This window comes from Kickxella alabastrina (assembly GCF_025024165.1).
Source record: "Kickxella alabastrina strain RSA 675 chromosome Unknown BX661scaffold_10, whole genome shotgun sequence".
NCBI classification, from domain to species: domain Eukaryota; kingdom Fungi; phylum Kickxellomycota; class Kickxellomycetes; order Kickxellales; family Kickxellaceae; genus Kickxella; species Kickxella alabastrina.
The window spans coordinates 539,502-566,743 of record NW_026251481.1 but is presented as its reverse complement, the minus strand read 5'-3'; the positions used below and the strand labels follow the sequence as shown (position 1 = coordinate 566,743).

The 27,242-nt window shown below is 49.9% G+C and overlaps 10 protein-coding genes across 10 annotated transcripts; 7 read left to right on the top strand and 3 right to left on the bottom strand.

The window, feature by feature from the left end:
* The first annotated feature begins 1,494 nt into the window (after positions 1-1,494).
* Positions 1,495-2,967, top strand: BX661DRAFT_182194 (uncharacterized protein). Its single transcript, XM_051535917.1, has one exon. The coding sequence runs from the start codon at positions 1,663-1,665 to the stop codon at positions 2,917-2,919; it is 1,257 nt and encodes a 418-aa protein (XP_051392018.1). The 5' UTR covers positions 1,495-1,662; the 3' UTR covers positions 2,920-2,967.
* On the bottom strand, positions 2,968-4,348 carry BX661DRAFT_182193 (uncharacterized protein). Its single transcript, XM_051535916.1, has one exon. The coding sequence runs from the start codon at positions 4,277-4,279 to the stop codon at positions 2,990-2,992; it is 1,290 nt and encodes a 429-aa protein (XP_051392017.1). The 5' UTR covers positions 4,280-4,348; the 3' UTR covers positions 2,968-2,989.
* Positions 4,349-4,630: 282 nt separating this feature from the next.
* On the top strand, positions 4,631-6,028 carry BX661DRAFT_182191 (uncharacterized protein). The gene has a single exon (XM_051535915.1). It carries the CDS (start codon positions 4,876-4,878, stop codon positions 5,995-5,997), a length of 1,122 nt encoding a protein of 373 aa, XP_051392016.1. The 5' UTR covers positions 4,631-4,875; the 3' UTR covers positions 5,998-6,028.
* Positions 6,029-6,555: 527 nt separating this feature from the next.
* BX661DRAFT_182190 (uncharacterized protein) lies at positions 6,556-7,580 on the top strand (the record flags this gene model as incomplete). Its single annotated transcript, XM_051535914.1, has 3 exons — positions 6,556-6,875; positions 7,052-7,337; positions 7,561-7,580. The coding sequence occupies exons 1-3, from the start codon at positions 6,783-6,785 to the stop codon at positions 7,578-7,580; spliced, it is 399 nt and encodes a 132-aa protein (XP_051392015.1). The 5' UTR covers positions 6,556-6,782.
* Positions 7,581-11,962: 4,382 nt separating this feature from the next.
* BX661DRAFT_170906 (uncharacterized protein) lies at positions 11,963-13,540 on the top strand (the record flags this gene model as incomplete). The annotated part of the gene is made up of 1 exon (XM_051533658.1): positions 11,963-13,540. The coding sequence occupies one exon, from the start codon at positions 11,963-11,965 to the stop codon at positions 13,538-13,540; it is 1,578 nt and encodes a 525-aa protein (XP_051392014.1).
* Positions 13,541-13,693: 153 nt separating this feature from the next.
* Positions 13,694-14,798, bottom strand: BX661DRAFT_182187 (uncharacterized protein). Its single transcript, XM_051535913.1, has one exon. It carries the CDS (start codon positions 14,498-14,500, stop codon positions 13,700-13,702), a length of 801 nt encoding a protein of 266 aa, XP_051392013.1. The 5' UTR covers positions 14,501-14,798; the 3' UTR covers positions 13,694-13,699.
* Positions 14,799-14,873: 75 nt separating this feature from the next.
* Positions 14,874-15,970, bottom strand: BX661DRAFT_182186 (uncharacterized protein). The gene has a single exon (XM_051535912.1). The coding sequence runs from the start codon at positions 15,900-15,902 to the stop codon at positions 14,895-14,897; it is 1,008 nt and encodes a 335-aa protein (XP_051392012.1). The 5' UTR covers positions 15,903-15,970; the 3' UTR covers positions 14,874-14,894.
* A 1,458-nt stretch (positions 15,971-17,428) lies between these two features.
* On the top strand, positions 17,429-17,938 carry BX661DRAFT_143129 (uncharacterized protein; the record flags this gene model as incomplete). The annotated part of the gene is made up of 1 exon (XM_051532988.1): positions 17,429-17,938. One exon carries the CDS (start codon positions 17,429-17,431, stop codon positions 17,936-17,938), a length of 510 nt encoding a protein of 169 aa, XP_051392011.1.
* A 223-nt stretch (positions 17,939-18,161) lies between these two features.
* BX661DRAFT_182184 (uncharacterized protein) lies at positions 18,162-22,109 on the top strand. Its single transcript, XM_051535911.1, has one exon. The coding sequence runs from the start codon at positions 18,236-18,238 to the stop codon at positions 22,004-22,006; it is 3,771 nt and encodes a 1,256-aa protein (XP_051392010.1). The 5' UTR covers positions 18,162-18,235; the 3' UTR covers positions 22,007-22,109.
* Positions 22,110-22,856: 747 nt separating this feature from the next.
* On the top strand, positions 22,857-24,167 carry BX661DRAFT_182183 (uncharacterized protein). Its single transcript, XM_051535910.1, has 3 exons — positions 22,857-23,301; positions 23,449-23,958; positions 23,983-24,167. Exons 1-3 carry the CDS (start codon positions 23,128-23,130, stop codon positions 24,154-24,156), a joined length of 858 nt encoding a protein of 285 aa, XP_051392009.1. The 5' UTR covers positions 22,857-23,127; the 3' UTR covers positions 24,157-24,167.
* The last annotated feature ends 3,075 nt before the right edge of the window (positions 24,168-27,242 follow it).

The following is a 27,242-nucleotide window of genomic DNA, read 5'->3' as shown; positions in this document are numbered from 1 at the left end:
GCGTGAGTAAATATTTTGCTTGTTTGTTTCCTGATGATTGCCCGTCTCGTCTGATCTTGCGGTGTTCAAAAGAGGCGTATTCAACAGGAACATGGGATGCTTTGCCTAGTGTGATTCGCCCAGATGACAGCTGTTTGATATTCCCTTTTTTCGCAAAATCAACAGAGCAAGTAAAAAAATGAGCACGGACCTTCTTTTATATATTTCATTCGTGGCCTGTCGTGTTCCCAGGCCCAGTGCAGCGATTGGACCACAAGATTTGTGCCCGATTTTTTTGCATTATAGCGCTCACCGACACAAAACAGAGCAACATTAAAAATAACCATGAATGCATAAAAAGGTGTACCCACATGCCTTGTATTACTTGCGCGAGTGGCTGACTGATATTTCTGGCACCCAGAGGCGCCCACCAACCATCTGTGGTTTTGTTGAGCACGTGTATGTTGGCTCTGGAGAAGGACAGCCTATTTATTTTTAACATTCCTTTTTATATCCCCCGCATGCATCCACCATGTTTACGTTCTGCTAAATACATAAGACATTGTGGAGAATGCAAACACGTATAGACAAGTATCAGGATAAGGTTTTGCATATTTTTCACATAAAGTTCTGGTGTTGGTATTGCCATTTTCAGGCGTATCGTCGTTGTCTTCATTCATGTATACCATGCAAGGTTTTGCTTGCGTGCTACTTGTACTAAAATTTTCTTATTTGCTCGGCGGGCGTCACGAGCAATTTGTCATTTGTCTACTTCCTTGCATACACATACACATTTAAGCATGTGCACATCATTTTGATCATTTCGCTGTGTATTGGATCGCTGCTTCTTAAGAAAGAGTGGTACTCAAATGACAAAATAATTAAGAAATTTTCATATATGTCGGGAAAATACAAACACATGAGCGTATGTTTTATATTTAAAAAACATCAGCTCTTCTAGGTATCCGCGTAAACCATTTTCGCAGCTATCATGTGCACGCGTGACAGTGTTTTACATGGTGTGTGCTCACTTCAATGTCTCTCGCCATGAGAGAAAACTATAATATAGCGAGAAGCCAAAAATAGAAATAATGGTATGGGTCAAGCTTAATGTGAAAAATTGGAGGTAAACCAAATAAAACTTGTTATTTTTTATTATTCTGCATAACTGCGAGAATTCATACTGAAATTGCGTGCCGATTCAGATCTCATGACGACAATGGTGCTGGTGGCAAGACACTTGACATTGTCTTATAAATTTGTTTTGAACATTGGGTACCCGTGCAGAAAAAAGAAATTTATCAGCTCAACCCGCAATCAGATTCATCGGCATTTTCCAAGATAAATTTGTAAACATGGATATTACCCCTTCCCCAAACAAAAAAATGCAAAAATCACGCAATTTGTATGCACAGACCAGTACATAGATCCTTGTTTTTTATTATCTTGTTTTGATCAGCTCAGCTCAACTCAGCTCAGATCAACAGATCCAGCAGATTAAATGATGGTGTGGCCTTGTGTACCTTAAAAATTTTAAAAGGTCGCAAAATGAAAACCAAATTTAGTAAATTCTTTTTATAATATCAACTTTATTTTTTCTATTTCCTCACTATTCGAAATTAAAATTAGACGCACACACTTTGACTTTTTTCTTCTAAAAAATCCATTTCTTAAACCTTGCAAATGGCCGACGACAGGAGAATCACGATGCCCTCAGAGGCCGAGCTGCAAGCAGCGATCGATTCACTAAAGAAGAGCAAGCCCGAGCTCGGGGTCCTCCGTGTCTGCGCAATGCTGCGCGAGTCAAACCCGACATGGCAGCTGGGCGAAAAGCGCGTGCGCAAGTTCATGAGCACAATGGGGCTGATCCAAACCGACCCATCATCTGCCAACACCACGGGTAAAGCGGCAGAAACAGTGCCCAAGAGTTTCCTCGCACCAGGCGATTTTGTGCGCACAGTGGGTAAGGGCCAGGTGGAAGTCAAGTACATCAACGGGACCAAGGGCAAGGGCGTGTTTGCAGTGGGCGATTTTGCAGAGAAGACGCAGGTGTTTGAGGAAACTCCCTTTGCATGGTACCCGCGATGGGACACGGTCAGCAACACGTACCATACCAAGGGCAATGACGAGTGCCAGCTGTGTGCGCGCACGATCCACCGCAGCGGATACTCTGCGCGCGACCTACTGCGGCCGGTGAAATGCAACAGGTGCTCGGCATGGTTCTGCTCCAATGTGTGCAGGAAGGAGGCCGATGCCCGGTTCCATCAGATCGAGTGCGCCAAGAGCAACCCGCATTTTGCACCCCTTGCCCAGGCCTGCCTGGAGTGGAGCTGGGGCGCGCCTATGGCGGCGGCGCGCGCCATTGAGCGGGTTCTTTTGGAGTTCGAGCAGAGCGCGGAGCGCGGTAAGCTGGCTTGGGAGTCAATCAAGGCGTTTGCCACGGTGCGCGCTGATGTCATGGATAAGCGGCGCAAGGGCGCGTCATGGTTCCTGTACGAGCAGGACTACGAACACAAGTGGGCGACCACCCATGAGCTGATGAAGCGCGCATTGTGCCCGCCGCCGGATGCCTGCGGACTGACCCAGTTTGATCGCATCCCGAAGAAAATCTTCAACGAGATGTTCTCGTACAATGAGTGGCTGGGGCTGATTGGAAAGTATAGCTTGAACGATCAGAACGGCGGGTTTTACCTGCTCCAGAGCTGCTTCAACCATAGCTGCGATCCCAACTGCGTTGTCATGCACCCTAATGATGGCATGTACAGGGCGATCATAAAGACGCTGCGCCCGATCAAGGCCGGAGAGGAGATGCTGATCAGCTACGTGAATCCGCGCGACAACCTTGCCGCCCGCCAGCAGGCTTTGCGCGAGTGGTACATGTTTGACTGCAACTGTGGGCGGTGCCAGAAGGAGGTGGCCGCTGTAGCTGGGTCCGCATGAGCGGCTTTGCCGAACATTATATTATAACGTGGTTCTCTTTACAAGCAAAAAAATATCGAATCAAAAACATCTAGTTGTCCTTAAGTGCCTTGCGTGCGCGGCGCTCCTCGATGTATAGCGTCAGTCGCGCCCACTGCTTGGCACCCCACTCCATGTACGCTATGCCATACAGCCCGCCAGCCAAATGAGCCACGTGATTAAACGACCGCCAGCCGAGCACGGCGCCCGCTAGATCGTACGCCAGCAACGCTGGGAACGCCTGCGAAATGGTGAAGGGCAGGAATGGCAGGAAGATCAGTGCAATCTTGGCATGCGGAAACATCATCATCGTGGCCCCCACCACGCTGTAGACTGCGCCGCTGGCGCCGAGCGACGGCAGCATCAGCGCCGGGCGCAGGGGCATCAGCAGATGGCTGGCCAGGCTGGACACGACGCCGGCCGACAGATAAAACGCTGTGAAGTGCTCGACGCCCATGATGTCGGCCACCGACGTGCCAAACGACACCAGGGCAATGGTGTTGAAGGCGAAGTGGAACAGCTCGCGGTGGCTGAACGTACTGGTCAGCAAAGTGAACGAGCGCCCAGACCGCGGATCATGCAGGAAATTGCGCGCCATGAATGGCAGCAGCCGCGGGATCTGCCACATGCCAAAGACCACGGCGTTCAGCCCCACAATCGTGTACACGCACCGCTCGCCGGCGCTCAGCCGGTACCATTTGTCGGCCAGCATCACGCCCGTGCGCTTGAGCTCCAGCGGCACCCACGCCGGCAAGTGTGCTATCCGCCGGATCGCCCGTGCGTGCTTCTCTCCGCTCACCGTGTGTGCTCTGCCCACGAGCTGCCGCACGTGGCCATCGCTCATCAGCGCCCATACGCGCTCTTCCTCGTCGTACTGCTGCGTGCGCAGTCCGATGGCCGCCAGGATGCCGCCAGACTGCACCCGCAGTCTTTCCCGATGGTCGGCAAACGAGCTGGAGCACAGGTAGAACGTGCCTGCTGTGAATCCCAGAGCCCACAGTGTCGGCCTCAGCAGACGCACGCCGCTGTCCTCGGGCCCGTCCGGTCGGTACTCCCATTGCTGCTCACCATGGTACTGCTGGTTGCTGTTGTGCTGCGGGTCATAGTGTTGCTGGTTGCTGAACTGCTGGCTGCTGAGATGCGGGTCATCATTGTGCTGCTGGTAATTGTTGTATCTGCGGCCGTTATACTGCGAGTAGCCGCGATTCGTCGATAGATATATTGCTGCCGCCTTGGGTGCTGTCCATGCCTTGCTGCCTGCCATCAAGGGACTAGTAGTGAGTGCTTTTGAAGAGGCTGCCACACCTGCGAATTGCCTGCTCCAAAGACCAAGGCGCAACATTGTGTTACAAGTAAAAGCTGTTGAATGTGGATAAAACAAATTAACACTTATTTTTTTGTATTGCGCAACCAACAACAAAAAAGATAAAAAAATACTGTTCATCGGTCAGCCCATGAGTTCCAAGCTTTTTTCTTGGCGCTTCGCTCTCTCTCGTCAGCTACCTTGATCGATCTCAAATCGAGAAACTACCATATGGATCAAATCAAGCGATCTTTTTACCCAACCCAAAAAAATAGTCCAAGGAAAAAATTGAATTGTGTCGAATTGGAAGAAAGGGTTGGTTGGGTCAAGCCAAAAATTTCTAAACTATGTTTGTCGAAATGCAAAATGAGCTGTGAGTGTGACTTGTCCTTTTTATTCTCTGTTTGCTTGTGCATTGCTTCAACTATAAATATTTTTTAATTAAATTTTGGTTACACATACTCCAACAACACAGCCTTTTAATAAACCAAGACAAAGTACAACCCAGAGACAAAACAGCGACGCGCGTGTACCTTGTAGATATTTACACCGGACCTCTATTTTTCTTCTTCTTACACGCACATACACATCAAGGTCTATACCAAGGAGCCAGAACCAAAAAAACACAGTCGACAATGGGCCAACCCAGACGCGGAAAGAACATCAGCATGGTTAAAAAGGACAAGAACAAAAAGAAGGCAGCGGCCCCCGTTGAATACACCCTCGACGAGCTACTGACAAAGACACAGGAGCTCATGGATGATAACAACTACGAGGCAGCGCTCCAATCTGTAGCCAAGGCAATCGAACTCGACGAGTGCAACACACAGGCCCTGCTCCTAGCAGCAATCATCCAACTGGAATCCGGCGAAATGGACCCGGCGCTCAACTGCCTCATGCGCTGTGTGGAGATCTCCCCCGACCGCGGCTTTGAAAAGTACATGTACCTGGGTCAGTTTGCCATCGAGCTCGAGGCCGTTAAATACTTCCAACTCGGCGTCGACGCAATGCAACGGGATTTGAACGAGTTGCCCGGAAATTCCGAACAGTCCATTATTTTGAGACGAAAGATGGCCGAGGCCTACGTTGCCATGACCGAGATCTACCTGACCGACTGCTGCTTTGAGGAGGACGCCGAACAGAAGTGCGAGCAGCTTTTGCAGCAGGGTGTTGCGATCGATCCCGAGTGTCCCGAGGTTTACCAGACAATGGCGTCAGTGCGTCTCAGCCAGGATCGCCAGGAAGACGCCCGCGAGTGTGTAACCAAGAGCATGTCGCTGTGGGCCGACAAGGACCTCAACGACCCCACGCAGATTCCCTCTTATGAGAACCGCCTGGCTCTCGTGCGCTTGCTTCTTGAGCTGGACGACAAGGAGCGCACACTGGCTCTTCTCGAGCGGCTGCAAAAGGAGGACGATGAGAACATCGACATGTGGTATCTTTATGGATGGACATACTATCTCCAAAGCGAGGAGCCATCTGCCGGCGCCGAGGAGAAGGTTGAACTGCTTAGCTCGGCTCGCGAGTGCTTCAAGCAGGCCATTAAGCTGGCTGCCATCTTTGAGTTCGAGAATGACGGTCTGATCGACCATGCGCGGGAGCTGGTTGCTACCATTGACTTGGTTGTGCCATCATCGGCCGACGACGAGAACATTGACAATGACCAGGATCCTGTCGCTGGAGCCAACGGTGCGGAGGAGTGGGACGACATTGTCAGCGAAAACGAGGACGACGACGACGTGGAGATGGGCGCGTAAACTATTATTTTGTGTGACTAAATTGACGGCTTTTTTTACTTTTCCAGAATTCTGGTGCTTGATCAATTTGCACTCAGATCAATGGCATCAGTGAATGCATCAGTGGCGGTCTGTTAAGACCATTTGGCATTGACTGAGCAAATATGCTGCCCTGTGTTTATATTGTGTATATGAGCATTCACCTTTACATTCAAATTCGCATTCACATACGCATACGCATCAGCACGTCAGCGATAGCGATCGTGGCAAAGTAAAAGAAATAACTGTATTTGCAGAATGCGGGCCATCCTGTAAACACCTCAGAGTTGGTGAGAAAAAAGCTATTGTTGATCTTTTGGACAAACCACCGCTGCTAAAAAAAAGACAATTCGAATAGCAAGAGAAAAATCCGGCTCTATTCCTGAAAGTAAAGCAAGAAAAGGGCCGAGTTAAACGCCCAAAAAGATCCTTCAATCTCGCCTTAAAATAAAAAACCCTTTGTTTTCGCATGCGCGCATACATCCATTGTTTGGTTGTTTGGTTTTGCTCAGCTAGTTGTCCGGGCTTCCTCTCTTCTCTTTTTCTTCTCTTCTCTTCTCTTCTCTTTTTGTATGTTTTTTTTCCACTGGTAATATTATAATTCCCCCTTTCTGGTCCTATCCTTCCTTTTCCTGTCCTATCCCCTTCCATTTTAACCTTTGTCCACCTTCTCTCTCCCGCCTGTCCGCTCAGAATACTTTCATTTCTCCGCTGTTACCGCCGCTTCCTCATATTCCACACCCGCTAAAAACAATATAACTTCGATAATGAAGTTCACCGCCTTCACTATTTTCCTCGCCACCGCCGTGGCCACCGTCAGCGCCAAGAGCTGGAACATTGCCAAAGATCTGGACGAAGGTGTACGCGCGAACCTCTGCGCCCTGCAGATTCAAACCTGCCAGAACAACTGCGGCGGACCCTCCAAGGCTCCCATGGCTTTCTGCAATGAGACCACCATCGCCTGGGGCTGCGGCTGCCTGCTGAAGTCCTCTGACTTTAAAACGTGGACTGGCCCGTCCCCACTGCTGATTGCAAGGGCTCCAACGATGCCTGCGTTGCTAACTGCAATACTGGTGAGGGCGACCGCTCCGGATGCTTTATCAAGTGCCAGGACACTCATAAGTGCAACACCGAATTTGCGCCGGTTTCATACACTGATACTGCTGACATTGCCATTGTGCCCGACTACGTTGGTCCCTCTGTCTCCTACAAGGGTGAGAAGCTTGATGACCTGAACGACGGCAACGACCGTAGCAATCTGGATGATTCCAGCAGCTCCAAGAGCCAGAGTGATGGCGATAACAAGAATAGCTCCAGCGAAAGTCCTCCAGCGGTAAGAACTCGGACAGCTCGAGCTCCGATGCCACGTCCACCTTCAAAACCACCGGACTGGCCCTGATCGTCGTGGTCGCTGCCGCCGCCGCATTCTAATATATAATTTGCTCCCCCTTTTTCAACACTGTTACGGAATTTTGACAATAGAATACAGATATCTCACTTTATTTCTTTGTTATATGTTGCTGGTTGTTAAAATCGGTTATGCAGTGTCCGCATTACCTCGATGAGCCATTGTCAGGTGCTTTCTCGTTGCCAGCAGGCGCTACTGCAGTTCGAGATCCCAGAGAGAGCGCTCGTGATAAAGAGATTCGCCAAAGGACGACGGGTGAGAGATCTCGCGTCCAATCGGGTACTTGACCGGATAATGGTCCATCGACGGCGACGGCGACGGCAATGTCAGCGAGGGTGCCTGAACACTGTATGTCGGCACATTTGGTGACAGCAGCCCACCAACGCGCCGTCTAATAGGCGCACCGATCGGCTCCACGTGCGGCCGCTGCTCGCCGATCGCTGTTGCTGTACCGCCCAACGGCCTGTGCGCACCCACCAGGTCACTCGAAAGCACCAGCGCCGGCTGCTCCACGGGGGTGACACTGCAAAGTGAAAACGAATTTCTGCTTTCAACCGAAATACCATCAGTGCACGGCGATGCGCGGCTGTCGCTGACTATGCTACTGCGTCCGGACTCCCTAAATTCGCGATCAGTCCAGTTGCCGTTTGCGCGCAGGTCAAGCGAGTTGAACCTAAAGTGCGAGCTGTCGCCAGCTCCGCCAAACCCGCCTCTTTGTTGCTGCTGCTGTGGCTGATCGAGACTCTCGAGTGAGCCATTCAGCACTCTGGCCAGTGCCTGCTGGTGAAGCCCCGGCGTATTGGCCCCAAACACAGAGTATATCGGCGGCGGCGCCTGGGGTGGCTTGTATTCATGGAGCTGGGGCAGCATGCTTCCATAATGTCCAATTGCCCTGTGGTCGGACTGCACAGGCGTTGGATAGGCGAGATCCGTGTCCTTCAGTATGCTCAGCGCGCTGGCCTCGGCTGTTGTGGTTGACTGCGGTGACGGCAGCGAGCCCGTAGCACCCCAAAACGGCATATGGCTCAAATGCTCACCCTGGTCAAGACCCCCAGAGATCGGGCTCAGGCAGCGCGAAAACCCAAAATCAGCACCGCCAAGTGCGCCCACGGCAGCAGCCGATAATCCAAAGCCTGCAGAGCTGGGGTTAGTCACACTGCTTGCGTTCCGCAGGCTGATCGAATCGATGGCCGCCGATGTCGCTGTTGCTGCCGAAGAGGTCGACATAAACGAGCTACCGCGGTCCCAGAACCCAAACAAGTCGCCAAGATCAGCGCTGCGCCTTGAAGTCGGGCCTGTGTATCTGGGACCAATCGCATCATTGTTTGCCTCTGCTGGTGTTGAAAACATCGACATTTGGGTATTATTGGCACGCATCTGAGAGCGTTGGGACTCGTGCACGCCGTATCCAGCAAAGTTATCTGCTGATTTGTGGTTCGGAAAGACAATATCAGCAAACGAAGACGACCGTCCGTGCCTCAAAGAGTCAGCACTGCTAAACGCATCAATATGCCGCGACGAAAGCGCGTTAGTCGGGAAGTTGAGTGTCGGAGTCAACGCTGCACTCACTGCACTCGCTGCCGGCGAGAGTCTACGACCCGCGGCCATCTTCTCAAGTTTCTGGCGCTGCGTACTAACCGAGTTGTGCTGGGCAGTCAGACAGTCGATCTCGGCGCGGAGCTTCGCAGACACTCTGGAGTTCTCTACCTGGCTCTCCTCTATCTGACGCTGCTTCTGCAGCGTGTCGTTGAGCTGCGAACCCATCTCGCCGTTGCGCTTCTCCTGGGATGCCAGCTCCCTGCGCTTCTGCTTGAGTTTCTCTGCAAGCTCGGACTGCTCGCAATTCAAGCTATCCAGCTTTTGCGTGGCCTTCTGGACCTCAGACTTTAGCGTGGAAATCGTCGTGTTGAGCTCGGCCTGCTGTTGGTTGTGGTCTTTGCGCTCCCGCTCCACGGTGTCCGCCAGCGACTTTGCATTGCGCGCATGTTCTTCAGCCTGCCTCTCTCTATCGCGGAGCTTATCGAGTGCCTGCTTCTTTTGCGCCTGTGTGTCCAAAATGGCTTTGGCCAGCTTGGATTTTTCCTTGTCGAGCCGGCGTTTCTGGATCTCCATTTCGCGGATTACCTCGCGCTGCTCGGTGCTGGCCTTCTCTTCAGCCTTGCGCTGGGCCCGCAGCTCGGCGATCGCCTGTTGGTGCTGGTTGCGCTCGCTGTCTGCCTTGGCTTTGAGCTCGGCTATGGTCTGCTCCTTGCTCAGCAGCTCTTGCTGCTTCTCGCGAATCTCTCTTTGCATTTGCTCAATGTCAACGGGCGCGCTGTCCATGGCCTTGTTCTTTGCTGATGCGTCTTTCTCACGAGACTGCGGCTCGCTGGCTGCCAGGGTGGTCACAAAAACAGGCAAGGATGGCGCGCGGCCCCTGCTCTCAGAAACGGCCCACACTCGCAGCTGGTACATGGCTGCCGGCTTCAAACCATCGATCTTGGTGTAGCTTTCGGATGATTTGCAGCTTCCGACAATGTTCCCGTTGACCTCCACGTCAAACTTTGATACACGGGCCTCTGGGAGCAACCGCCGATCGATTGTAATTAGGCGACCAATGCTCAGCATTGGAGAGGGCCCCGGATTGCTGAAGCCGCTGGCAGACAGCGTGCCTCGGCATGCCGGAGACGTGTCGAACGTAGAAGTGGTCGGGGATATGCCATTAGTGGACAGCTGAGTTGTGAGTGTCGGAGCATCTTGTGCTGCGACCGCCGTATCCGGCCTTGCAATTTCAGGAGCGCCGCCGCTGAAGGGTGCGAACCAGCTGATTAGCACACTATCGCTGTGGATTTCAACCACACTCACACGCGGCGGCAGCGGTGGGATGATTCCCAGCGCCATGCAAAGCGGGTCCAACAGGCGCTCGAGCCCACAGGCATGGTGATAGGCCAGCCATATAATGCCAAACGACGTGCAGTACGCAGCAATTGGCGCTTGCAAGTAATCCGGCAAAATCTCGCACCACGGCGTGTGCATGCGACTCATGCTCATCAGAATGGTCACCGCCCAGCCCTTGGCATCCAGCCCGTGGACCCCGCGCACCAACAACATGCATACGACAATGGTTGAGAGCAGCGACGTTGTGGCGAATGGCACAAAGTAGTAAATTACCACGTTCAGCGCTGTCATGGCTGCCGTCAGCGCTGTAAACAGGAGAACGGACATGCCGAATGCCTGCACAAACACTGAGAATGAGAAAAACGTAAACACCAGCCATTCTGCTGGCATGTGCAGATCCATTGTGTCGAAAATGTAAACACCGAGCCAAACCGCAACCGCTGATGTCGCCCGGTGTCGCACAAAAAATGCAAGGATCTGATCCCACCACGCCTCAATCATTCTCGAGATTTCGTCCTCTTCATCCCCAGCGGAGCCGTTCGCTGCTCGCTGTACTGGTACATGTGCGTTTTTTGGCTCCTCCGTAGGATGCGGTGCGTCCTGTTTGACGTCCCTCATTGCCTGCGGAGAGGTTATCGATGATGGTTGAGCCTGCTTGCCAGGCCTCATGTATAAATGGGAGACCAGAGATCAATAGCAGTGGTGACACTAGTTGTTTGTAAATGGTGTGTTGAAATAAAAGTGTTGACTTTTTGCAGAATAAAAGTTGGAGTAAATTGGGGAATTCAAAAGGTTTCAAAGAAAAATAGAGTTGAGAAAGAAGAAAAAAATTGAAGCGATGTTGAAGCACACAAAGAATTAAGTGCGGGATTTTTTCCAAGAGATATTTCGCAAGAATAGCAGCCCTTCCCTTCATGGAGGGCACTATTTATTGGCCGCAAAATATTTTTTTCCGACGGGTTATTTCATTTCTACGCGAATTGCAAACACGCAATTAGGAATGGACTGCAGCAAATGTCAGTCCGGTTGCTAGCAGTTATAAATATGTAAGGGACAAATATACAGTACAATAGAAAATATGAAAAGAAAAGCAGTAGGGCACAAACAAATTTTTTTCAGTGAGTTTGTCTAATTTTCGAAAAACCTTAATGCTGCGCACGCAAAATAATAATTTTCAAGTGAACTGAATGAATATGATGGAAACATTTCGGAAACCCTGTCTGTAAACGGGAGCGATAACTTTGATGACAGCTCTCCGTGATCCAGGTGGCCGATTAAAAGGGGTTTCTTTTCACAAGACTTTGTGGGGGGTCTTTCCTGAAGCAATGTAGCTTGTTGTAAGGTGATGGCGAAAAGGTCTCGGGACCAACGCGTGGCATCGTACGAAAAAAACCCCCGACTCCCATCACAACTGTGTAAATTTGAGGCGCAACTCGCTCTAAATCATTTTTTTACCAAGCTGCCTAGATCAAACCAAACCAAACCAAACCAAGCAAAATAAATCTGATTTGACGGGCTGGTGCTTAAATAGCGAGATAATCGCAGATGATCGGTTTTCATTTTTGCTTCTCGTACTCATTTTGTTCGATTTTTAATTCCGCAATTTGCCAGTGCAATTTTGCCCAGCTCACAGTATTACTGATAGCGCGCAACACAGCACAAATGTCAATGGCAATTACTGTACTCGGAGGCGGAGTCACCGGCCTCAGCACAGCGTGGTACTTAGCGCAGCGCCTTCCGTCGACGGTAGCGATAAGGCTTATCGAGGGCTCATCGCGCCTTGGCGGCTGGGTGCGGACAGACAAGCGGCAGTCCGGCGGCACTTCTTTTATAGCAGAAAAGGGCCCGCGCACGCTGCGCACAGGCCACTCGCGCGAGGCGCTGGCTGTGCTGGAGCTGGTCGATGACCTAGGACTGAGATCCGACGTCGTAATGGCACCAAAGCTTTCAGCTGCCGCGCGCAACCGCTACATATACTACGGCGGCGAGCTCAACTGCATGCCAACCGGCTTGGGGTCGCTGATAACTGGACTTCCACCGGCAGTGCGGTGTCTTCCAAAGGGCATTTGGCACGACCTGACGACGAAGAAGAATGCGCCGGCAGATTCGTCTGACGAGTCGATCCACGATTTTGTCAGCAGGCGCTTTGGCCAGCAGGTCGATGACAACCTGTCGTCGGCTGTGATGCATGGCATCTATGCCACTGACACCAAGGAGCTGAGCGCCCGCGCGCTGCTATACCCGTTCTGGCTTGCCGATCATACGGGGAAGACTGGCGTGCTGCGCGGCTTGCGCCGGGTGGCCAAGCTGTCCCGGGCACGTAACGCACAATTTGCTGTGCGTGATGCGGAGGAGAGGTACTTGATAACGAAGCGCCGTATGCAGAACCCCGAGTTCTGGGAATCTATCAACGACGCGAGCATGTACTCGTTCCGCGACGGGATGCAGACCCTGACAGACCGCCTGGCCAGCCGTCTCTCCGCTTTCCCGAACGTTGAGATTATCACGGGCCAGCCGGCAATGGAGGCCCGCTTGGGGGAGGATGGGAATGCCGAAATCCAGCTGGCCGACAGTACAGTTGTTCGCGCTCAGCACGTCATCAATACTTTGCCGCTACATCACGTGCGGTCACTGTTTGCCGGCGGACCGTCGAACGCGCTGCTGGACGATACGCCTTATGCGAGCGTGGCTGTGGTCAACGTTACTTACCCCAAGAAGGGCATCACGCCGGTCGATGGATTTGGATACCTGGTCCCTCGCGCATCCTCCGGCAGCTCAAAGGCCCTGGGCGTGGTTTTTGACTCATGCACGTTGCCCGCGCAGGACGGCGGCGCTGATATCTCACGTCTCAGCGTGATGCTCGGCGGATCTCGCTTCCGCGAGCTCTTTGGGGCGCCTGGGAGCGCGAGCAAGAGCGCGCTCGAAGATGTGGCTATCGATACCATCCGTGCACACCTGGGGATTAAAACCACCCCTGCGGACATTGATGCGACTGTTGGCGAGAACTGCATTCCGTCCTACACTGTTGGTTACGTTGACAAGCTGAAGGCCATGCATGAGTGGGTTCAGGGCCAGCTTGGCGGCCGCATGAGTGTTGTTGGCGCTGCATATGGCGGGCCCGCTGTGCCCCAGTGCATTGTCCATGCGCGCGATCTAGTCAACCGCCAGCTGAACCTCGACTCTCTGGAGTCGCCGCAGGGCGTCACCGGCCTCGAAGAGATTATCGGCGGCTTTAATTAATTTGATATTGAAGCTGTTTTGATATTAAAAATTAACGCAGGCATGTATGTATCCTATACAAATATTGGCATCAGAAAAGGTGATATGTAAATGTTGGACTTGAAATTATTATTTTATGAATATTATGAATATAAATTGTCAACGTTAGTTCTGGTCTGCCTAGTTTTTGCCCTTTGCCCTGTTCTTGGCACGCTTGCTCTTTTTGCTTATCTTTGACTCAGGGTTTGCGTTCAAAGCGAGCCCAGCGACATCATGTTCCTGGTATTTCTCTTGTTCGATCACGATGTCCACAACAGAAACTTCGACATTTTCTGCATTCACTTCCTGTTCCAGTCTTTGCTCCTGCTCTTGCTCAACCACCTTATTGACGTGAGGAGCCTCAATGCTCTTTGAGACTTGTTCCACCACAGTAGGTTCCATTAACGAAGGCTGCACCTTTGCTTTCACAGCTTCTTCATGCTCCTCGTCGTCGGCTATATGAATGCCCAGCTCAGCATTGCCGCCAACCATCTCCACGTGCTGCTCTTTCATTATAAAGCCGGGCCTCATCGAATCGATATTGAGCTGCGGCAAAAACTCAAACTCGGGAGAAATCGTTGTAAACTGGTCGTTAATGTCAAACTCGGTCATCGTAGGCATACCACAATCAATGGCGCTGGCATCTGCCGGGACCAGTCCCTGTGCAGGGACCATTTCGCCGGCAGTGATTCGCGAGTTAAAGTTGCTGGATCTGTCTCCCCTGTACGACTCGAGGACCGAGTATATGAAGGACTGCGCGAGACGAGCGTAGAAGAGGGGGTTCAGATACTGTAAAAAGAGAACGAACTTGTTATTGGCCATTGATCTGTCATTTCGAGACGCCGGAGTGGTCGAAGGCATGGGCAGCGAATCCAACTCCTTCGACATTCGTTTGCCGGTATTGGTGTCGGCACCGTCGATATCCTGTATAACTGTTGACATTGTAAATGTATTAATAGACTAAAAAATGTTTGAGGAGACAAAAACACATGGAATATAATAGAGTTTGGAAAAGCGCCGCGCTTTTGTGCTCGAGGCTCAAGAACAATTTTCATCATTCAAATGTTTGTTTGTTTGTTTGCTTGAGCAGGCTGTCGCGTGGATGAGTATGAAGAATGTGGAGGGAGGGAGGGAGGGAGGGATGGCGGTTTGCACTGCTTTTGATAAGCCAGACCAAGCCAAATCAACTGTTGAATAGTAGTAAAAATTGCCCACCAAATGTTGATATATCACATTCCCCGCGCTCCCTCACAACCCTCAAGTCCCCCACATTCAAGATGCGAAAATTTGGTATAAGAAACAAATATATAAACACCTTTATTTTAATAGCTAAACATCAAAGATTGGACAAAAAGTTGTTCAGACTAAATGCCCCGCTATCGGCCGCCTTTTTGGCCTCGACCTTTTTCTTGTTGGCAGCAACAGCCGCCATTAAATTGCTTTTGTGGCGCTTGCGCTTCATCGCCTGTGGATCAAATGACGCCGCCGTTGGCTTATCAGCCTTTCCAACTGCCTTTGGGGCGACAGCTGTCACTACTACAGCTGCTGGTGATGGTGATGGTGATGGTGCTGCTGGTGTTCCTTGTAACTTGACAGGCAAAGCAGTGGGCTTTGGGGCGTTGATAGTGGCACCTTGGGGGCCAGGGGAAACAATACAAGTAGATGTAAAATATTCCTGCTTCTTCGAAGCAGTATCTTTCAGGGAAGCGGCAGCTTTGACTGGTTTGGCAGATGGCAGAGCAACCTTTGGCGAGTTCAGGTTGAGCGTTTCTAATTTCACCGTCGCACGGCAGGCTTCGTCATCCAGCCCGGCTGCGCGCAAGTTGGACTTTGTCGCGCCAGGATACACAACCCGCGAATCGCAGAGACCACAAACATACTCGACCGAGTTCTTCTGATCCCGCAACGCAGCCAGCCGCTGTTCGCCGGTCGGCTTGGGCTTGCCGGCAAACAAAGTGTCGTTCAATCCAACGTTGACTACGCGACGGCCGATAGGAGTTGCGGGAATAGGCTGTTGTGCACGTTTGCGTTTGGAATTTGACCTAGTTTTGGCCTTGACTTTTGCTGTGCTGGCCATTTTGGTGGTGCTACTCTTTCCTGCACGAGTCGCTGTTCTGACTATGGAAACCCGAGATACACTCCGGCCATCGATTAGGGGAACTCCACAGTACTGGCACATGTGCCGCAGTATGTTGACGCCAATGTGCTGGTCCTTGGACGATGTCTGAAACTCGTTGCCAAAGTATGCTGCTAGCTGTGGACATATGTTGAACGCTGCACGCGAGGCATTGAGCATAAAGTTCTGACGAGAGTTGTCTATATTTTCTGAGGGTGTGTGTGCCATTCTTTTTTTTCCTTTTTCGCTTGTGGAAAGGACTGAAAAATTCGCAAATCAATAAAAAATAGTGAAAGATTAGGGCAAAATTTTATTGAAAAAAATAACAAAAAAATATTTAGACTCTGGATTTTTGATACATTGCAGATTGGGCTTTGTGGGACTATCGTGTGATTTGTAAATGGCTCAAACAAAAAACATGAGAAAAATACACTGTAACAAATCCCCGACCATTGAGAAAACTTTGAAAGTGTTTACGCACTTTACATTTCGTTAAAGGTAAGTACGTTAATATCTTTTGCCAAAGGTAGGACAAAGGCAGTACACACATGTGAACCATTCATAAGCATTTAGCAGCAGATCAAGGATGGCGAAAAAGTAGTACCATCAGACAGACGGAGGTGGAATTGTGACATGGCTGCGGTGCTTAACTTTTGCATCATTAATGCCCTAATTACAAGCAAGTGGTCTTCTCATTTTTTTTCGCAAAAAGGCACTGTTCCAGTCGGCTGAACCCGAGTCTACAGTGACACCCGGGACTTTATCCGAGATTTTGTCCAAGCCAAAGTCCAGGCCCAAGCTTCTCTTTGCAAGAAGCGGCACAATGATTAATGTTTTCAACCATAGTGGGCCATTGCCTCTGGTTTCTAAGCACATGCCGGGTTACTATGTGATCTGGATGCGAAAGATGTCGATTTGCAGAATACTTGACTTTTTCAGATATCTATAGTCTGATTCTTTTCTTCGATGTTAGAGCCTTTGTCCAAAACTTCCTAATCGAGAAGATAATATCACGAAATACGTGATTATTGTTGGAGGTTTGTTTACGATTTTTTGTCTCAGCTCTTTGATTGTTTCTTTGTGTTTGTATTTGTATTTGTATTTGTCCTTGTTCTTGAACTTTGCACGAATCGAATTTCGCTTCTTTACCACGACTTTTAAATTTTCCTATTTCTTGACGGCCAATTTAAACTTATTTCCTCCTCCAATTCGACATAACCTCTGAAGCATTCGCACTTATGAGCGGGCACAATTCAATGTTTGAAACGCCGACACGCAACGCCACGTCGCGGTTCAATAGCAGAGAAGGCGCAGACGGAGGGGTGAGGGCCTCGCCCATTTCAAATACAATGTCGCCGTCGCAGCGCCTAAAGGACCTGTTTTTTGCCACCTATACCAGCGGCATCGACCCGCAGACGTCACAGCGGAGCAGCAGCTTCCTCACAAGCTCTGTCTTGCAGACACCGACAAAGAAGCCGTCGTCATCAGCAAAGCTGGCAGATCAGGACGACCGCATGGGAGAAGCAGACGACTCTATGGACGTTGATGTGCCGGCCGCAAACAACACACAGTCGGCTGCAAAGGACATTCTGGCAGACGCTCCAATGACTGAGGACGATTTGAAGGGGCCTGCAGTCCCGCTGGCAATCAACACCACGGGGCGGTTCTACTCGGAGCACATGCGGCGCTGCGAGCTGCGGATTGAGCTGATGGGACTGAGCACCCTGGGACACATGCCTAGGGGTGTATACGTGATGCCATCGCTAAAGTCGATTAACGTCTGGTACGGCGTCATGTTTATCAAGCGTGGGTACTGGCGGGACGCCGTCGTGCGGTTCCGCATAGATATTCCCCGCGAGTACCCACGGACACACCCAATAATCACATTGGCCACATCCGTCGTGCACCCACTTGTGCGCCAGGACGACGGGAAATTTGCCCTGGAGCAGCAGTTCCCTCAGTGGACACCGTACAGTGATTACATATTCCACGCGCTGCACTATCTCAAAAACTCATTCAAGAACCGCGTCCTGAAGCAACTGCAGCCGCAGGACTGCCATAATATCGGTGCGTACATGAAGTTTAAAAACGACCTGCCTCATTTCCGCGAGTATGCGCGGGTCGATGCGATGAAGTCAAGGACGCCCGAAATACTGTACAGGCCGCCACCTGGCGACTGCCCCATTGTGTTTTCGCTGATGTCGAACGAGGATTACAACCTCACTATGCAGCAGATAAAGTCGTACGCGAACAACTTGAATTAGTTCTTACTAGGCTCCTGCAGCTCGCCTGCTTTTTATATCCTTTTTACACACACAGACGCTCGGCGCCCGTGCAAAGAATAGTTATTATAATTTAATCCCGCTGTGAAAATCACTTGACGAATTGCTGCATGGAGTTGGACCGGTTTACTTCAGTTGTTTGCAGACCAAAAGATACATTCTCGAAATGCTTTGATAAAAAGACCGCCCCTTGGTCTTGCCTCTTTTTTTATCTCCGCACATTAAAAATTCACATATTTTTCCATTTCCCTCGCTCGAATTCGAACTTTTTGGATTGTAATGGACGAGCCCAATTTCCGGCACAACGTCAAGCGAGGCCCCGGGGCTGCGGCTAGCGGTGGCCAGGGCACAGCGCCCTCCAAACCAACCATCTCTATGCGAGGCCACTGGCTTCTATCATTCATGCTGATTGCGGCGAGCACGGCTGGCTTTTGGCTGTTTTCCAACGGATTCCTGCTTTCGCGAATGGTTCTTCCCGACCACTCACAGGCAGCAGCCCTTCCATTTACTGACGCGCAGTCAGGGAGGTCGGGGCCTGCGTGTGAGTGGTACCCGGCAAAGTTTGAGCGAACAATAGTTTTGGTTGTTGACGCCATGCGGGCGGACTTTGCCACCTGGAGCGATCAGCTCAACTCGACAGAATTCGGAGAGGGCGAGGCTACTGCCACGACACAGCACCAGAGGCGCCGGAGACCCTACCACAATAAGATGCCGGTGATCAACTCCCTCAACAAGGAGTATCCCGAGCAGACGATGCTTTACCGATTCCGCGCTGATCCACCGACGACCACACTGCAGCGGCTGAAGGGCCTGACGACTGGCCAGCTGCCGACATTTATTGACGCCGGGAGCAACTTTGCCGGCAGTGCAATCAGCGAGGACAACTGGCTACAAGCCATGCGCTGGAAGTCCCTTTACGCGTGCACTGGTACAGGGATCCCCGGCGAGACACAGGGCAATGGGTTCAAGCGCAACTTGGTGTTCCTGGGAGACGACACGTGGATCAGCCTGTTCCCTGAAGAGCTCAGCGACACTCAGTTGCTGGAGCAAAACGATACTCTGTGGAACGAGGCATCGGAGGCTGGTGTCGAGGGCCGCCGTGGGTGGGCGCGTGTGCGGCCGTTTCCCAGCCTTAATGTTTGGGACCTGGACACTGTTGATGATGGCGTCCTCAGCCGCCTACCTTTCTTCTTGCTTCCCCCAGAGCATTCCAGTGGTGCCGCAGACTCTGAGGAGATTCGCACCGAGCGCGAGCAGTGGAGGCAGCTGGTCAAGCAGACCAACATGCTTGCGCACTCTGACTTTGGCCCGATGGGGGCCCCGGAAAACAAGATGATCAGTGACAAGGTTGGCGCCGAGCAGCTTCACCGCAACTGGGACGTCATTGTTGCGCATACTCTGGGAGTAGACCACTGTGGACACCGCTTTGGCCCTGATCACCACGCGATCAGCCATAAGCTGGCACAGATGAACCAGGCCATAGAGTTGATCGTGCGGGCAATCAACCGCTCAGACAAGCCTACTTCACTCTATGTTTTTGGCGACCACGGGATGGACCCTAAGGGCGACCACGGCGGCGACAGCCCTCGCGAGGTGGATGCCGCGCTGTGGGTGTACTCGAACAAAAAGTGGAACACCAAGGATGCCGGCGAGCGCATTAACCGGGTGCTGGAGGCCACATCGTCGATTCTGGACAACATTACAATGGGCGCGGCTTTCGACGAAGACCTGCGCAGCAGCTGGTGGCTCAATACACATCTCAGTGACGACTACGGAAAGAAGGACGGTGCACGCATTGTAGACCCTGTGAAGCTGCGCAGCGTGCCCCAAATTGACCTGGTCTCCACACTGTCGCTGTCTTTGGGTCTTCATATCCCCTTCAACAACCTCGGTGCTGTCATTCCCGAGTTTTTTGCTTCCGACTATAGTGGCCCTAGAAACGAATGGGGCCTGCTGCGTGCTCTGCGCTTGAACACCGCCCAGGTTATGAAGTACTTGGAGACATACATACGTAGCTCCAAGTCGCACGGCTTTTCTGAAGAAGCTGTGCTCGCGTGGAGAGACATGTACGAGCGCGCTGAGACCAGCTACCGAGAGCTATCTGACCTCGTTGCCCACAATCCCAATGCGCACCGGCAGTCAGACATTATGATGCTGGAGGAGGCCGTTGCCGCCCAGTATTTTGCCTTTCTCCGTGTTGTCTTGGGCACTCTGCGCCAGATGTGGGCGCAGTTCGACCCCGTGCTTATTATTACCGGACTTGTCACATTGCTTTCGGTACTTGCAGCCCTGGTGGTGCTTTACATTTGCTCGAGAAAGATAACTCTGGAACGTATTATCGACAGCGCGTTGATGTCTAGCATTGGTGGTGGTGTTGCTGGTGCCGTTGCGGCTCGGGCACTGGGCACCGCGCTCAATGCCGGATCGGTAACCCACATATCGCAATTGGAATCGACAATTGCCGGATTCGCGATTGGATCAGTCTGCACTTTCAGCGTCAGCGCGCTTCAGGCACTGGCGAAATCAGCAACATCATCTGTTGAGAGCAGTATTGGGGCCAGGATGCACACCCTGTTGCGAACAGACAGTGTCCTCAACGGAGCCGCCTGCATATTGGCGCTCATGCATTGCCTGGCATTCACGTCAAATAGCTTTACATTTAACGAGGATAGCATTGTGCTTTACTTGCTGCAAACACTGACAGTGATTAACTTGCTGAGCGCGGCCAAGTCACTGAGGTCCTCGGCGACAGATACACAGAAGGCTGCCGGACAGCGTGCCCTCGTATGCGCACTGATTATTCTTGGTCTCAATCGCATTTCGTCGTACTCAACTGTGTGCCGCGAGGAGCAACTGCCGGGCTGCACGCCGACGTTCTATGGTCTGCCATCAGCGTCTATTAGCAACATCTACCTTGCTGCGGTTAACGGGATTATGGTGTGGTTGGTCCCCTTTGTCGTACAGTGGGTTCTGCGGCGCTCGCGCAGTGACCGGGCCATGGTCGCAAAACTGTGGGTCAGCATTGGCATGCGTGTAAGCATGGGCATGTCAGCTGCGTACTGGGTCTTGGATTCGATCGACGGCACTTTGGCTACGACCACTGCTGCTGCTCAACCTATGGCCACCTCTTCTACGGGTTCTGCGAGCTCAGATTGGGGCGAGTTGCGCATTGTCCTGGCGCGTATGGCCATTGGTATTGCACTTGGCGGAGGATTTGCCGCATGGTATTCCAGCCCGTTCTGCCTCGATGTGGCAATAACCGACGCGCCTGCCGCCAAAAAGGCAAAATCCACCCCTGGTGCTCAGCCTCCGCAGCAAACCGCAGTTATCCTTGGCTATGGAAACGCTTACGGCGCTGCATATTTGATATTTGCGACAGTTGTGTTCAGCACTCTCTACCTGGTTCAGCAGCCGATGGGCGGAATCATGCTGTCGCTGCTGTTTATCAAAATTATTCTTTGCGCCGAGCTCTTTGACTCTATGCGCGACGCACTGGCTCTAGATACTACGAATTCGCTTGTTCCTGTGCAAATGACCATGATGGCCATGCTGGCGTACCTGGACTACTTCTCCACCGGGCACCAGTTTACTCTAGTTTCGATTCAGTGGAGTACCGCATTTATTGGCATCAGAGAGATGCAGCTTGTTGTATGCGGAGTTATCGTCGCGATCAACACTCTGGGTTCCTTTGTGTTGACCGCCGCTTGTGTTCCGATGGTTGTTCTGTGGAACGAGTCGCTTGGATCTCAGATTCTCCGCCTAGCCCCGGACAGCTATGTCGCTAGGATCACAGGTGCTGCCGCTGCATTCACTGCCTACCACCTTTTGATTGCCACCAGCTCGGCTATATTTGCCGCGTGGTTCCGCCGGCATCTGATGGTCTGGAAGATATTTGCCCCTCGGTTTATGTTTGCAGCACCCGTGGTTCTCGTATCGACAGTAATTGTGCTTGTAATCGCGGTTGGGTTTGCCGTCGTGCGCATTCTCAGAATTGGTCTTACTGTCGGTAATGTCCAGGCGCTGGTTGCGCAAAAGACAAAGATCCGCTAATTTCATGTTTTCGATATCAATATAATTTTTAATGTTTACTGATTCTCGCCGGTGTTGAACATGCGGCAGTTTGGTCTATAGATATTAAAATAGTGTTGTTAGTGTACAGTAAGTAGTTTTTGCTAACGATAGAGACTCATACAATCCCCAAAAGGCTATTTTACTGTCCAATTGGTATGGGAGAGCACCGGTAGTAACTAGAAGGTGGTAATTGATGAATGGTAGACGGGTACTAAGCTATAAGCAAGTCACATTAAGATATGAGGGTATCTCGTTTATTCCAACGCTGTATGTTGATGACTGGGTGGTTACTATGCTCCAAATACAATATAACCGTATTCACGCTACTGTTTAATATTTATGTTTGGTTCTGACACCAGCCCAGGTTCTGGATTCACTCGCCGCTTTTATAACTTTAGTGACGGCCGATCTATCGAGGCAATCTGTGTTTACAAAAGCGCCAACCCACCAATAAGGCGACAATAAATGACTGGTTGACAAGCTGATATTCGCAGATCCACAAATCCAGCCAATTAAATAATTTATTTTCTGACCCTCAAATATTATGAATAAAACAAAAAGGCATCCACAGCTCATATTTTGTTTTGCTTTTCTTCTTATTCTCTCAAGTACTTTTTCATTCGACTTTTTTGCACACTTATCCATCCACCGAGCTTTCAAAGCTTTTCAAGTGGTTATAATCATCTCACAATTCATTAGCTACCACAACAAAGCCACAAATTCACTTCCAACGACCAATTTACAACCATTCATTTTTTTCACTCGGCCACCTATACTTTTTTTCTATATTTTCATCTCTAGTTTTCTTTTTATTACAAAATGAACTTCTATAACCCCGTTTATCCTACTTACTCTCCTTGACCACAGAGTCCCAGATCCAGTCGCTGAAGAGTATGCTGGCGTAGGTGGATGCCGGAAACAAGGAAATGCGCGCCAGGATTGACAAAGCCAAATCCCACATTGAGAATATGCTTGCCGAGGACAACGGAAAAGATGCTGAGATCAGTGCTCTTGAAAATGAGAACAGGCCCTTCCACAGCAAACTAGAAGAAGGCAGAGCTTTTTATCACAACAACTACAACTTTTTGGCATTTGACAAGATGACCAAATACGCAGAGGCTATGTGCAGAGAGAACGAGTGGCTGCAGAGCGAAAATGAGAGGTTGCGGAGCGAGAGGAACAGGATGTGGAGCGAGAACAAAGAGCTTCAGAGAAACGACACGACCACCCAGAAGACACACAGGGCTCTCTACAGTTTGTTTCTGTCCAAGTATGTGGAGATCTAGCAGTTGCACGCCGATGCCAAGAGGAGGCGCACTTACACCGATGCTCCACACGACGCGACTGAGTACATACAGTCATTCAAGAAGAGAACATCCGACAAAAAAGCTTAAATTACAGCCTAACTTGCGGATGCTCAGGAAGATATGGCAGCGCTGGCAGATGACAAACAGCGCCTTAAAGAGGAAACCTTCAGTTTAACCAAGCAGCTGACCCAAGCCAACAACTTGCTTGCATGCAAAGATGCCCACATTGCTAGCCTCAAGGCTCAGGCTTGCACTGAGACTGGGTCTAATGGCGGCACGCGCACTCGACATGCTACTTCTGGCACCCAGGCCAACAGATATTCGGTAGCGCCAGACGTCAAAGGCAACTACAACCACCAGAACGAGATCGCTTGTTTGAACAGCAAACTGACCAAGGCGGACCGCGCGCAGGTGCACAGCACTCGCCAGTTGGAGAAAATGAAAGAATGTCTTGAGGTTAAGGAGCGGGAGATTATGACACTGATTGGAAAGTTGGCCGACCAACCATTTGGAAGTGGACCAATGGGCGGGTGTCTTGGTCCAAAGCAGTCTGTGAAAGGAACATATTTGGAATTCCCCATCGATACGCCGGACACATCCATGGAGTCGCCAGCTGACAACCCTGTGCGTGCCTCTGAATTAAAGTAGCACTTGCGATATGTGGCTATGGCCGACTCGCTGGTGCGCAATAAGCCCAGCTGTGGCCACACCGCCCCTCGCGCGCGTGCTGAGGATTATCCTACTGATGGGAGCTCCAACGTCAGCGCCAGCCGCTCGAACCACAAATCCAACAGCAAAAGTGTGCGCTTTGCCATGTATTAACTTTAATATATGCGCACAGTTTGGCGTGTCAAATAAGTCAGTTGCTTGGCTAACTGCGTCTATCCCTATGTAATTTTATCGCAGATTTCATTTTTCATTGTTTAATTTAAAATTATTATTTTTGTAATACCATTTACATCCATGTTTACTAGTTGAACACCTCCTGACTCATATCTACAACCTATTTTAAAAATTGTCTCATCATTTGAAAGATTACCTTTTGTATTTGCTCTATCTTCTACCCCGATGGCACAAATGTTATCTCAGTTGTATTATCGATATAACCTAGTCTCATAGCATATACCAGTGTGATTTGCGTGATTGCTTGCTAGTTTTTTGTTGTACAAATTAATATTAAATATGAACATTTTAGAACTTATGCATGGATTCTTGTATAAAAAATTGAAAAATTGTAAATAATATTTGAAGCCTAAACTTTAGAAATTGAAGATTTGGCTTAGAGGCGGCCTACTGACAACAAACCAATGTTTAATTATAGCTGTCTTTTTGTTTTATTATGTATTACCAAGAGTATAGTTAAACTATTGTAGCAATTACAACAATTCTTCATAAAATTACAATTTTGAAGTCATAGTCATCACTTGCGACAAGGCCAGCATCATGAAGTCAATGAATCACAACGGCTTCACTTCTACAGAAATTAGCAACAGAATACGCATCAAGCCAAGCACAATTAAAACGTATTTTAATCGGAACTGCATCTACAGCGAAAGGCCCAAAGGAGGTTGTTCTATGGTTTTGACCAAGGGTGATGATATCTTTATTCAAAGATTTATCCATCATAGGGAAGGGATCGACATTGCTAAACTTACCGAAAAGCTGTCAGAGGAGAGAATGCTTCAACTAAATAGGCAGACTATTCAGAGATATCTTATTCACATTCAGAATCACTCTTGTTTTGTGAAGCAAACCCCATTTGTCACCAAAAACAACCAAAAGTTGCAGTACAGATGGGCAAAAGAACACTCGTGCTCTATAAAAATATGGGTCTAAATCGATATATTCAAGTCTTAAAAATTACTTAACTGAAAAAGGGAGCAGCGCTGTGTGGGCAGCGCTGTAAACATCATGGTGTTCCTTGATGTCAGCCAGCAATAACAGAAATATGTATAGTGGTCATGAGGGCGATCTTGATTCTTGAAAAGGGAAGATAGTGGCTTGAAATGTGTGTTGGGCACCACAAACACGAGGAGTGAACCGAATCCAGTTGGGAGCAGGTTTTTTGGACAGACAAGTTTAAGCTTATGTGCTTTGATACTAGCCACAGGAGGTTTGCGATTAAGGGAGACAACGACGAGATAAAGGCCAAATATATTCAGCCCACTATGAAATATGGTGGTGGATATTCGATGGTGTGGGGTGCTTTCCACGCTAATTGCCCAGTTCCCTTGGCTCGTATTGAGGGAAATATGAACAGTGCCATGTACGTTCAAATACTGGACATAAATTTGGTGCCCGCTTTGAAGAGCATTAATCCTACAAATGGTGTCAGTGCTATCTTTTAGCAGGACAATGGCCCTAAGCACACAGCCCGCGAAACTCGAGGCTGGCTATAGAATTACGATACCAACATCTTGCCCTGGACATCACAATCTTCCAATCTCAATCCTATCAAAAACATTTGGGCCCTGCTGAAAACCCATCTTTGTAACTATGACAGTCATCCGAAAAACATTGTTAAGCTATTCAGGCGAGCACAGACTTATTAGGCAAATATTCCAGCTACTACTATAAAAAATTTAGCACATTCAATGTCCAAGCGCATAAGAGCAGCCATACTGTGACATCAGAAATGGGGGCCGAGTCACGTGACAGCGCAGACGCGTAAAATATGTTTGATATTTTACGCGTACGGCGAATTCTGAATAGTGAGCTCTTGAGCTCTTTCCGTAGTCTCATTTTCATTAATATATATTATAGCTAGTCCGAATCTCATTACACATACGCTCACGAGAGCTTTTGGCTTAAAACATACAAAAAGCTCTATTAGATACAAACCATTTATTATAGTTTTAGTGATTTTATAAATAAATAATTTCTAATAAATTGCCACTTCAAAATTTTATTATCCCTCCACAAACAACATAATATTTATATAAAATGGTTACAAGTAAATGTTTCTCTTTCCGATGATAATTATTGGTGAGCGATTGGTTACAAATTGATTTATTTATGAAAATAAAACACAATCAGGAAATAATATAACATTTGCTAGAAGTTATATTCGTTATTTTCTGTTCAATTTCCAGAAAATAATCATGATCTGATCAAATAAGAACGGGAAACTGATGCTCAAATGCCAGCTTTGCGATGATGCAGACACAGAAAAGCTGTTGCTCTGAACTCGAACTCACATAAAGTACGCCGAATTCGCAAGCCTTTCATGAATTGCGATGATACGGGTAACCATATTTGAATCGGCGGGAGCCGCCGCGCGAGTGGTTGCCGCGCTGTAGTAGCCACTGGACGCTGCTTCCTCAAAACCAATGCCAAAGTCAACCAAGTGGCAGCGCGCGCGGTCAGCGACACGGTGAGCATAGTAGACAGGAGGCACAATGGATACTGAGCGCGTGCAGATGGAGTAAGTGTAGCACAGGTGGTACGTGAGCTGCTGGATCTGATCGGCCGTAAAATTGGCATCATTGTGCAGCACATAATAGTGAGTCGGACGCGAGGTGCCCTGGATGGCTCCATGCGCAAACAAGTAGAAGTCAAACATAGTCGGGATAGTGATCGAGCGGTCGACAACAGTGCCAGGAACACAGTTGCCAGTGCGGTCACCATCGTGGCCCAGTGGAAAGAAACGCGTATTGTGCCGCTTCAGCACAGCTACAAAAGTGATTTCTGGCTTGTAGCCGGCCTCAAGGGATGCGCAGGCACGCTGGATTTCAAGAAGCTCGTGGTCTCTGACCTGGTTGAACTGCGTCTCACTGACACCATCGCGGTAAAAAATAATGTGCTGAGGTTTGGTGCGCGTGCTCTTAAAAAACAGCTTCAAGTGGCGGATGACAGTCTCTCTAAGCAGACTAACCAGCTCCTGGCGCGATGGCAGCTGGATCAGAGTG

Coding starts and splice junctions, on each gene's coding strand:
- BX661DRAFT_182194 (XM_051535917.1), top strand. CDS start 1,663: ATGGCCGACGACAGGAGAATCACGATGCCCTCAGAGGCCGAGCTGCAA.
- BX661DRAFT_182193 (XM_051535916.1), bottom strand. CDS start 4,279: ATGTTGCGCCTTGGTCTTTGGAGCAGGCAATTCGCAGGTGTGGCAGCC.
- BX661DRAFT_182191 (XM_051535915.1), top strand. CDS start 4,876: ATGGGCCAACCCAGACGCGGAAAGAACATCAGCATGGTTAAAAAGGAC.
- BX661DRAFT_182187 (XM_051535913.1), bottom strand. CDS start 14,500: ATGTCAACAGTTATACAGGATATCGACGGTGCCGACACCAATACCGGC.
- BX661DRAFT_182186 (XM_051535912.1), bottom strand. CDS start 15,902: ATGGCACACACACCCTCAGAAAATATAGACAACTCTCGTCAGAACTTT.
- BX661DRAFT_182184 (XM_051535911.1), top strand. CDS start 18,236: ATGGACGAGCCCAATTTCCGGCACAACGTCAAGCGAGGCCCCGGGGCT.
- BX661DRAFT_182183 (XM_051535910.1), top strand. CDS start 23,128: ATGACCAAATACGCAGAGGCTATGTGCAGAGAGAACGAGTGGCTGCAG. Junction 23,302..23,448: donor GTTTGTTTCTGTCCAAGTAT/GTGGAGATCTAG, acceptor GCGGATGCTCAG/GAAGATATGGCAGCGCTGGC. Junction 23,959..23,982: donor AGTCGCCAGCTGACAACCCT/GTGCGTGCCTCT, acceptor GAATTAAAGTAG/CACTTGCGATATGTGGCTAT.